The sequence below is a fragment of the Sander vitreus genome, chromosome 5 (assembly GCF_031162955.1).
Source record: "Sander vitreus isolate 19-12246 chromosome 5, sanVit1, whole genome shotgun sequence".
NCBI lineage: Eukaryota > Metazoa > Chordata > Actinopteri > Perciformes > Percidae > Sander > Sander vitreus.
The window spans coordinates 30,150,783-30,162,432 of record NC_135859.1 but is presented as its reverse complement, the minus strand read 5'-3'; the positions used below and the strand labels follow the sequence as shown (position 1 = coordinate 30,162,432).

At 39.2% G+C, this 11,650-nt stretch overlaps 1 protein-coding gene across 1 annotated transcript; it reads left to right on the top strand.

The window, feature by feature from the left end:
• Positions 1-1,643: 1,643 nt before the first annotated feature.
• tmem175 (transmembrane protein 175) lies at positions 1,644-11,632 on the top strand. The gene is made up of 10 exons (XM_078251440.1): positions 1,644-1,959; positions 3,725-3,763; positions 3,952-4,049; positions 4,186-4,237; positions 5,742-5,777; positions 5,886-5,969; positions 6,262-6,426; positions 8,225-8,303; positions 8,464-8,599; positions 9,041-11,632. Exons 1-10 carry the CDS (start codon positions 1,756-1,758, stop codon positions 9,711-9,713), a joined length of 1,566 nt encoding a protein of 521 aa, XP_078107566.1. The 5' UTR covers positions 1,644-1,755; the 3' UTR covers positions 9,714-11,632.
• Positions 11,633-11,650: the final 18 nt, after the last annotated feature.

The window sequence follows — 11,650 nt, the reverse complement described above, 5'->3', positions numbered from 1 at the left end:
GCCCCAGGCTTTGCCCCTCTGTCCCTGAACTCCAGCTCACAGCTCTACTGGGGGTCTCCTGAGGCTGACAGAGCCAGCTGCAAAGTCAACACAAGAAGGGAATGAAGCAAAAGGGAAGAGCCTGGTTAGGTATTAAAGGGTAAATTCAAAAACTTTATCCCTTACTGCCTGCCAATAAACATGTCAGTGTCAAAGGAATATTACCCCTAAAAAGTAAGAAAACATTCAGATGTCCAAGGTTGACCAAGCTTAAACAGTACAATATATGAACAGAGAATGTAAAGGGACAAATAGGTATGTTACCAACATACTTATTTTAGTTAATACAGGTGTTCTACCTTTTGTTTTTAATGACTGTTCTGCAATCCACTGTTATAGGAGGGAGGGTGGGGATCAGTTACAGGTTGAGAAAAGAGCTTTTTTTTTGTGCCAGATACAGTATGATGTCTCCCTCTAGAGGCAGAGGAGTGCTTCACATGTCTAATCGGCATTTGGTAAACCATCCACATCACTGTAATCGAAATAAGTGACTCTCACTCCACTCCACATTTCATTTCATAAAACTTTTTCAATTTGGAAGCCGATCTGAGTGTGTCATTACATTCAATTTAGTAGCTGACATCAAAGTAAAACGAAGTGCTGTTGCCTTTGTTCTGTCAGGCCGGAGGGTCTGGCAAAGCGAGACGACGTTAGTAGGGAGGGACATGACGTTTCAAGGTGGAAAGAAATACTGGGGCAACAGCTAACTAACGTACTCTGGACAGGTGCAGGTGCAATGCGTTCTTTCACAAATATCAGACTGGGCACATACCTGTTCTCCTCAACGTTATACTGCTCAATTTCCAGTGCTAGTTTAATGTTTGCTGTTGAGATCCTGAAAGCCTTCTTGACCAACCCCTTCGAATAATAACACACGGGAAGCATAATTGGGCCGCAGACTAAAGAAAATTACACAGCCGAAGTAGCAGTTAATCCGGCCGGCGGTGAGATGTCGCTGTTCGTAACGTTAGATTGGTTTCTCAAAGACGCTAGCAAAGCAACATAGTAGTATACCTTACATAAACCAAGCCAAAGTATTTGGGCCATAGACTGTATACTGGGCATGCTTATTGTTGTATTCCCACACTCTGGGCACTTGACAGTCCATTCAACAACACAAAGTAAAACACCATTTTAAAACGAGACTAAAAAGTCTAATATGAACATGGCATAAATTCACAGCAAAAACACCACTACTGCCTCCCAGTGGCAGGGTCCAAGTATCACAATTCACTTTACTCAGCATAAGTCTATCTATGCTCAGTCAGCACAGAATGAAAAGTCTGTTCTTTGGGAAATGAAACCTTGGCATTATCACCATAAACCACCTGAATGTGTTCCTCTATTATATGAAAATGTTATATGACATCGATATAGATAAACTAACCTAATAACGTCCCCATTTGGTGATGGGACAGACACACAATGTGAAACATCAAAGTACAATTTGAAACCAAAATTACACCAGCCCAAATAAAATATAAATATGGATAAATATATCCACAGAGAAAAACCTGAACCCGTTTTTGGTTTTTAACTACCGAGTGAGTACCCTTCCGTAATCAACGATCTTTGCTGACAACAGGAAAACAACCGGGCAGCAGCTTCCGTTTTCCCCGCCCTCAGTCAGCTGTCGGTTGTTTGCAAACAGTAAGTTACCGTCCACCGGGTCCATGGTCCCTGCTGCGTCCTCTGCGATCCTTTAGCTCCTCCGCGATGGGGGAAAACGACGGCAGCGAAATCATAGAGCACCACGTCGAGGAGGAGATGGAGAAGAAATGCACGAGGAGCCACGCAGCTTCCTCCTCGTTCTTGGAGAGCGTCTCTCCGTCCGACAGAGAGGGCCACAGCGGTACCCAGTCCTCCCACAGACTGCTGGCCTACAGTGATGCTCTCATCTCCATTATCGCCACCGTCATGGTAAGACACCGAGCCTGAAATAACCAGAGGGTTCGGGCTTCAGGGTGGTGATGATGGGAGCAGTTGGCAGGGATCAATACACAATCACATTGTTATGATTATTCCCTGAGTTTAGTATAGGCTATCATACACAAGCAGGTGAAACATTCATTTTACTACTTCTGTTCAACTACATTTCAGAGGAGAAATGGCACTTCTACACCACTACACTATTTATTTGACAGCTGTAGTTAGTATTACATAATGTGTCATTTTGCAGGTTTACCTAAATAAACGTGAGATAAACTTATCAAATACAACACAGAAGTAAATAGTGCTTACTGTACATACTAATGCAGTGGTAATCCAGCCATTTTTGTCTTCATAATGAGTACTTTTACTTTAAACACATTTCCCTGATAATACTTTCATTCTTTTGCTTGAGTAGAATTTGGAATGCAGGACTTCTACTTTTATGTAATGCAGTTTATTTATGGTGTGGTAACTGCTACTTGTACTTAAAGGTCCTATGACATGCTGCTTTTTGGATTCTTTTATATAGGCCTTAGTGGTCCCCTAATACTGTATCTGAAGTCTCTTTTATATAGGCCTTAGTGGTCCCCTAATACTGTATCTGAAGTCTCTTTTATATAGGCCTTAGTGGTCCCCTAATACTGTATCTGAAGTCTCTTTTATATAGGCCTTAGTGGTCCCCCTAATACTGTATCTGAAGTCTCTTTTATATAGGCCTTAGTGGTCCCCCTAATACTGTATCTGAAGTCTCTTTTATATAGGCCTTAGTGGTCCCCTAATACTGTATCTGAAGTCTCTTTTATATAGGCCTTAGTGGTCCCCATAATACTGTATCTGAAGTCTCTTTTATATAGGCCTTAGTGGTCCCCTAATACTGTATCTGAAGTCTCTTTTATATAGGCCTCAGTGGTCCCCTAATACTGTATCTGAAGTCTCTTTTATATAGGCCTTAGTGGTCCCCTAATACTGTATCTGAAGTCTCTTTTATATAGGCCTTAGTGGTCCCCTAATACTGTATCTGAAGTCTCTTTCCCGAAATTCAGCCTTGGTGCAGAATTACAGCCACTAGAGCCAGTCCCACAATGAGCTTTACTTAGGATGTGCCATTTCTCATAAAGTGAAATTTTCATGCCATGGGACCTTTAAATCCAATTATCTGAATGCTTCTTCCAAACTGAGCACACGTGATCAGACAAACAGGGTTCACAATATGAAACATGGATTAGATAATTTCCAGATCTGTAAAATCTGTAAAAAATTTGAGAGAGGTTTGGTACAAATATGTGAGTTTGACATTTTATGGAGCCATAGGGCTAATATACATGCTCACTTTTCCAGCCATAAAGTGATTATGGCATGGAGTGCCCCACAGATTAAGTTATTTAAGCTGTTTTCAAGTCAGTCTCAGGGAACCTTTAAAACTAATGTATCCTGTGACCTGTGGACAGCATAAAACACAGGTATGCTGAGGACTGTCCAAATCCATATAGTTCACCTGCAGTGGTGAGTTAGTTTACTGTGTGTAAAGTAGTTTGTCACAACCTGATAATGTACTTTTGACCAGTGACAGAACTTTTCTAATTTAAGGTATAAATATATGGTTTAAATCAGCCATGATAATATTCATATTAGGGCCCTTAACATACAGAGAACCGGCTTACTGGTCAAATCAGATTGTCTCCACAGATGTTTAGTAACGTGTCTTTCTCTGAACAGTTGATATTTCTGCTAATGCGGCTTCCTTTATTCACAGATATTACCTGTTGCCCATACAAAGATGGAAAATAATGAGGTAATGTTTGACAAAAGTAATAGATATGTAATGTTATTTTCTTCCTAAAAAAACAGCTGTAGAACAAGGACTATTCAGTTCCAGAGTGGTGATGCAGTTCTACAAATCTTTTCAGTAATAATGTAGAAATGTGCTGATAGGATTTTAAGATAAGCCACATGTTATAAATCTGTTTGTCTGTCTTGCAGGAGTTGAGGGAGAGTGTTCAGCTTCTGCTGACAACAAAGATAGCTGTTTACTTAATGACATTCCTTATTGTGACTGTTGCATGGGCTGCGCATATCAGGTGGGTTATTATTATTATTATAAGTAGTAGTAGAACAGCAGTTTTAAGGGGTTTATATATATATATATATATATATATATATATATATATATAAAACATAATATCACTTGCTCATTCTTTGTGTTGAATTTCACAGGTTATTTCAAGTAATTGTACGCATTGATGATTGCCTTGCACTGCTGAACCTCGTAAGTACAGTATCAGTGAGATCACTGTGTTTAATACATTTGAATTAATTTCATTTAATTGAAGTCTATTTTCAAGTAATAATAATTTGGAGTATCTTGAATATTACATTAAGGAGAATTAAAGCTGAGGAAGGTAGTTTTTTTGGCATCATCGGGCAAAAAGTCCTTAATAATCTTTCAGCATATTGTAATTCAAGTAGACTTCTGCACATCCTACAAATCCAATACAAAAGTTGTTATTCCAGCATTGGCAACAACTGCCTACACTGCAAAGCGACCCAAAAAAAGAAGGACGGACTTCTCTAAAAGAGAGTCTGACAATAAACACAATGAAACGTGGCAATAAGCACTTAAGAGATGGAGAGAAAAGTTTGCTCATAGGTTAGCCTTCTGCTAACCGTAGCCAAAGGCTCACGGCTGTGGCTAAAGCTCTCGGCTATGGTTAGCAGAGGGTTAAACTATTAGCAACATTTTCTCTCCATCTCTGAAACGCTTTCCCGATATCGACCCCTGTTGTATTAAAAAAAAAACATGAACTTGAATCACAGTATGTCAGGCCCAAACGTTTGCAAAGAAAACAGGACTGTAATTCTCATAGAATTAAATTCTAAATTAAAAATGTCTTGTTTTATATTCTTCTTTTAAGTTATACGCCATGCATCACTAGTTGGTTATATTTCATGTCTACATACTGTATGGAGCACAGAACAGTGTTAAGGCGTTACTTTATATAGCATCACTTTTAATAAACATAGCTGGACACTATGTCCCTGTAAAGTTAATTTCTTGTCCTTTATCATCTCTTTGATTTACAATTTAATTAGCTTATTTGTAAACTCTGATTGTGCATTTAGTTTAAAATCCAATTAAAGAAAGATTTAAGGTTGGATTTCTGACACCTGCACTTGAACTCAGACGTACAATATGTATCACATAAATCTGCTTGTTGGTAACAGATTTCCTAAACAAATATGTCATAATTAATACTCAATAAAATAGTAATAATCTTGCCAATTCCCCTGCTAAGAGGAAAGAGAGACACATTTTCAGTGTGGTTACTTAAAGGTGCTGTAGGTAGGATTGTGAAGATCCAGGACATCGACAACTTCTCAGTCCCAAACCCCCCTTTCTGCTAAAGCCCAAACGGCGTCCTAAGCCCCTCCCCCCACAAGGGATAATGAATGCGTATGCATGAGCCGTGAATGACACGCAGTTAGACACCCCCCCACCCGGCCATGATTGGTGCATCTGAACAGGGAGCGGTGGATTTTTGCAAATCGCACTACAGGCTGTAGGTGGTGCCAGAGGAGCCAGATTTTTTTTTTTTAATTACCAGCTTCATATAGTTCTACTGGAACATAGGATCAGTTTCAGCAAATATGACAGAAAGTTAGTTTTATAAGTCTTAACTACTGCATCTTTAAAGTATTTTACTTGCAAATGAAACTTGTTTTGAGCATCATGTGTCCTTTCGTGTGAAGTTCTGCTTTCGGTTCTATTTCAGGCCTGCATGATGTTGATAACCTTTCTACCATACACAGTGAGTAAGAGTCACTGCAGCGGCTTAATGGCAGTTGAATTAATCACACAGTTTGCACAAATACATGTTAAGTTGGCCGATGGCATTCAAGCTCTCTCATCTTTGCAGTTCTCCCTGATGGCGACTTTCCCTGAGCACTTCCTCGGCATTTTACTCTTTTGTGGTTGTGTGATGGTGATGGGCGTCATTCAGGTGAGCCAATTTAAGTGTTTTTCTTCAGTCATCTTGAAATTAATCAGTACATCTTCCCAAACATCAAATAATTATGTTCTCGAAACTTTCTTTCATTCTTGATTAACAAAAGCAAACTGAAATATAAGTTAAATATGGATGTCTTTAGTGACACTTACTAATCAACAGTACCTGTAACTACAGATAGAGATGTTTGCTGCATTATTGTTGCTTTCTTTCTTTCTTTCTAGTGGAGCTACTGAAATTCGGTGTAATTACATGCGTCATAATCCTACATGCCTTGTTTCCCTAGTCGGTGATTGTGTTATACGCCTTCAGCCGTCCCTTCCTGCTTAACGAGCAGATCCAGATCTCCGAGAACCAAACCTACTACAAACACCACATCCTCAAAGTCATCATGCGGGTTCCCATCATGTGCTTTTTCGCCAGCATCTTCTCCTTCATCTTCTTCCAGCTGGTAGGTTTTCCTGCCTCCATTCCTTCTTTTCTTTAACTGTTTAAATATGCTCCATTTAACACAGTGTTTCCTCTATGTTGATTTTGTAGTGGCGGCCCACCATGGGGAAAATTCTGCCACCACGATATCAGAAATAGGGCTGTACAAAAAATATAGTTGCCTTTTAAATGATCCTACCAACATAATGCACCACATTGCAATTCAACAAGTAGAACTATTTAGAGGTTATTGGGCCTGTCCAGTTTAACTCCACATACTGTTGTGTTCATGTAGTTTATTGTCAAAATGTTCGCTTTCTTCCGAGTCGACTATTAAACGAACAGCTCCACTAAAACGTCACTGCGGTGGGTCCGTTCTAAGTCTAGACCTGTTGTAGATGTTAAGTACCCTTAACCTGACTCCGCCAGATGGATTTGTTCGGCATATCCATCTGGGAACTTTCCGTTCGAGAACTTTTGGGAAGGGGCGAAAATACTGGTTAACTGATTGGATAAACCATCTGTCTATCACCACCTATGTGACGGGCCAAATCAACCAATCAGATCAACGATATATCAAACTCTTGCCGAAACCAGTCGGGAGAAGAGCAAAAACATCTTTTCCTCCGAGAAAAGCCTCCAGTGCCATTTTTGCTCTTCTTTCAATGAAGGAATACTTTCTAATTTGGATAAAACTTGCGCGATAGCTACGCTCATCTCATCCGTGAAAGCCGCCATGTCGTTTAGACTGAACAGTCGCTTCTCGTTGCGTCACACCTAAACCCGCCTCAAAACCAACGGTGATTGGTCGGTCGTTTGGCGAACGGCTCCAAATTTTCTATGTCTCAAGATACCAGACTGATCTGCGAGTGGAAAACTGTAGCTCGTGAGATCAGGACGGTCTCATGAGGCTAAAGTACCCTATAGTTCCTCAAAAATACAGTTCAATCACAAAAAATATGCGTCATTGTGTGTGAATAGAGGTGAATAAATATATTAGTTTGTGTTGCAGCGAAGTGTCAGTTCCGTTTCATACATAAGAAATTTGGCGGGGGGTGTTGTTGTTCGGACAGACCTGCCCCCACTGCTAAAAAAATCCTGAAGGAAACACTGTAACATGTTAACATCAGTAGATGATTAAAGGTTTAGAGATGGTCTGTCGTGAGGGATGAATTAATCTTGTAATATGTCGTAGGGCTTTATTATTACAGATTAATATACTGATTGAATGACTTTTTGACCTTGACCTTTTCAAAAATGGATTTTGTTTGGCTGTTGACAGTAATTTGTGGAGGGAAACAAAGCTATCCAAAATTAACTTTGACTCTAATATGTCAACAAAATGAAACAAGAATTTTGATCCTGGCTTTATCCAATGTTCCCATTTATATACATTTTACATTTTGCGGATTTAAATCCAGCTCTGTGTCATGGCAGTGTGTAAACATGCTGCCCACACAAATATGTCACAGAACTGGCTTAAATTAGATAATGATAATGCCTAATTTGCATATTTAAACATAAAAATGTCTGAAAATTTGTAATACAAAAAATAATTGTCTTAATGTAAGTCACCAACTGGGGAAGTTTCATGGTGATATGTATTAGTTAAAAATGTTTACCCCATTCACTTGTAGTGTCTTGCCTTAATCATTAAATCTATAAATGTCAGAAAATTGTATGCATCACTATTCCCTGGAGCCCAAGGTAGCGTCTTCAAACCTTTGTTCTGTTCAACCAGCAGTCTAAAACACAAAGACATTCAATTTACAATAATATAAATCTCTTTCTTGCAGTAATGTTTTCATTTTGTCTTTCAGTCTTACGTGCTGTTGGCAATCGTCATCTTCCTGCCGTACATCTCCCGGTCTTTGAAGTGGTGTCGCAACAAAGCAATTGGTAAGCACTAGATTTTACATTGACATGTAGGAGAAACATAATAAATATGTGCTCACCTCTGGCCAGGTGTACTTTGCGTGTTCATGTAGATTTATTCCAGAATGGCTCGTGTCATGTGCATCACATTTTTAAAACATAAACCAAATCTTATCCATTTCAGGTCAGGTGGAGGAGACTCCAGACTCCATGTTGTTTTACACCTACCTGCCTAACGAGCCCCTCAGCAAGGACCGAGTGGAGGCTTTCAGTGACGGAGTTTATGCCATCGTAGCAACGCTTCTCATCCTGGACATATGGTGCATTTGACTTGTTTTCCTTTAGTGGGTAGACATAGAACAAATGCATATAAATATAATAAATGCATATACAGTATTGTGTATAGAAAAGAGTTCAGATTGTGATAAAAACAATAAGCTATGCATCAGGAGAAACCATTATCACATTTAATGAAACCATAGGGTTGCTCCAAAAAGAGAATCTTATGCATGTTTGATTTACTGTATGCACCAGTTATACCTGCATTAAGTGCCCCATTTCTCAGTGATATTTTCAAAGTTGCCTAGAAATGGTCAGATCCAACACCAAACATACCTGATTAGTTTTGTACAAATATGACTGAGATTTTGCTTAATTGCCAGTAGCATTAAACCATTGTGGATCAAGTGTGATTAATAGTGTGAGAAAATAGTGCTAAGAAAGCCTCTTAACGTCTATCGTCTCTGGTTCCTTCTCGTTAGCGAGGACAACGTTCCAGACCCGACTGTTGTGCAGAAGCAGTTTGGCGGGAGCCTGATAGCAGCTCTGCAGGTCTACGGCCCAGAGTACCTCGCCTACTTTGGTTCCTTCGCCACCGTCGGCCTTCTCTGGTTTGTGCACCACTCGCTCTTCCTCCATGTCACCAAGACAACACGCTTCATGGGCCTGCTGAACACCTTCTCACTGGCGTTTGTCGGAGGTTTGCCTTTAGCCTACCAGCTAACACACGAATTCCCACACAACTCTCGCAACGAACTTGAAGCCATTCAGATCAGCTGTGTGATCATTTTCTTCGCTGGTATATTTCAGCTCGCTATTTGGGTGGTCGCTCTTTACAATGAACAGGAAACCCTGCACCCTTATGTGCGATATGGCGGACGCGAGCACATATTTATGCTAGCTAAGCTGTCTCTGTACCCCTGCGTAGCTCTAGGGACGTTTTTCCTAACTTGTATTTTGAGTAAATTTAGCGCCTCAATTTTCCACCTGATGGAAATTACGGTGCCTTTTGCTTTCCTCGTGTTGAGGCTGTTGGTGCGTGTTGGGCTAGCATTGCTACGGCTAGTTTTCTGTCCTGATAGGCCTGACCACAGGGTTATTGTAGAGGAGGGAGATGACGAGACAAGAGTGCCATTCAATGCTTTAGTCACCTAGCTAGCTTTAAGAGAAGTGGCCACAGAAAATCAAGAACTGCCCGAGAAGTGAGGCATTGTTGCTAAAATGCTTGGTCTCTGAAAGAGTTACTATAGACTGAATTGGAAATCAAATGAAGAAGACTGTTCTCTTTTCAATATTTCTACTGGTCAATTAGACGCGACGTCACAAGTTGAAGGCGAAGTATGGAGACAGAGTAGTGACAGGAGGTTACTGACAGCCGAAGCCTATCCATTCATTAGTTTTGTTTTTAAACTCGAAGAATATACTTATGCTGTGACCTACAATAAGGTTTCACTTTGATTTTAAAGCTCAGATGTCCGGAAGTATTAGAAGGTAAAAAATGAGAAATGTTTTCAGTGATTGGCTTGAAGTCATATATGCTAGCTAGCTGATTATACACTTCCATTAGAACAGAAAAGAACAGGTTTTAATAATAGTTCAGTTTTTATGCCAAGTAAAGGTGTAAGCTGAATAGTCCGTCCAACTGGTTTGGTTTTAATTCAGCCTTTATTTATTATTCATTTCACCTCTATTTACCCAGAGAAAATTTGCGAAGCATGTTCGGACATGTTACAGAAATTCATACATGAGGTAGTATTTAAGATACTTTGTGTACGACAAGAAAATGTTTTGCTTTCTCAAGTTCGTCTCCTTTCAGACTTTTGCGCCAATATAAATGTTGCAGTTTACGTGTTAGCCAACAAGCTAACAGGTGTAGTCAGTGTAGTGTTTGTACTTATAGCATTTTACTGAACGGGTATGGCCATACAAATGCAAATTGCACTGTTTTAAAATATTTGGATTCAGATACTTGTTTGTACTAATCTGTGGAATGTAATTTCATCTTTTCAGTTATGTCTCAATGTGTTTTTCTCTACCGTTATCTTTAATAGGATGGGATAGTATGTTTACTTAAATGACCCCCACAACTGTTGTTTAACAGTATAAAAAGGCCAGATTGTGCATGGCTGTTGTTGATTTTAGTTTCAGTGATGATTTTTTGTTTTCTGGAAAACTCTGTCTTTAAAATGTAATGTTAACCCAACAATACTGACATCAGAAAGAAGTCAATTTATTTTGTTCTGTTTTTATGAAGAGGTTTGTGAAATCAGGTGTAGTACATTTCTCCAGAAAGGGTCACTGTTGTTTCTGTAAAATAGTACTGAATCCACTTTCTTGGCTGTAATGATGATGTGCTGTGCTATTATGTACACCTGTGTGTCTGATACTGACTCAAATCTGCACTTTAATGGAAACCTGTCAGGTTATGGAGAAGGGTTACATATATCGAAAAATGGACTAAACAACACAGAGTTGAAAGAGTGACAACAAAAAACTGTCAAATTATTTAAAATACTCAGCTGGCTCTGAATGTGTGCAGGTAAAAAGCTTGTTTATGATTGGTTGGACAAGCCATATTTTGGGATTTTCTTTTCTAGTTTTGCTTGTCATGTTTTTATTCTGTTGATGAATTAACATCAGCTTCCAGACCTAAGCTGCATTTAGAATGGTTTTATTTTATGTATTACTATTTGTATCTAATGATCTATAATCAGCATTGGTTGATTTGAATGGGAGCAGTGTAATGCATCCCAAATAATGAACACAATTTCATCATGTCAAACATTTTTACCTTATATAAAACTGCATTTGGATATTTTCCAAATCATAACCATTTTATTGTCATTCCTCCAACATGGTGGCTTGTTTGTTGAGGCCAGAAAGTCCTTCTCAAAATATTCTCTTTGACAGATTTATGTTTTTAATGTTCAGTTGTTGTTTGTAATGGCTACATGAGTGCAAATGCCGCATTTGCTCTTTCACACACTGTGCAAAATCTTTTTTTATATAATTAAATGTTAAGTCACAACAAGTTAAGCTTTGCTCTGTGAATAAATCTGAAGTTGTTCTTTCAATGTGAATGCAAATTCTCC

Excerpts from the sequence above, each read along its gene's own strand:
- tmem175 (XM_078251440.1), top strand. The coding sequence starts at position 1,756 with ATGGGGGAAAACGACGGCAGCGAAATCATAGAGCACCACGTCGAGGAG. Across the intron at positions 5,970-6,261 it reads TGGTGATGGGCGTCATTCAG|TCGGTGATTGTGTTATACGC; the intron begins GTGAGCCAATTT and ends TTGTTTCCCTAG. Across the intron at positions 8,304-8,463 it reads GTGTCGCAACAAAGCAATTG|GTCAGGTGGAGGAGACTCCA; the intron begins GTAAGCACTAGA and ends TATCCATTTCAG.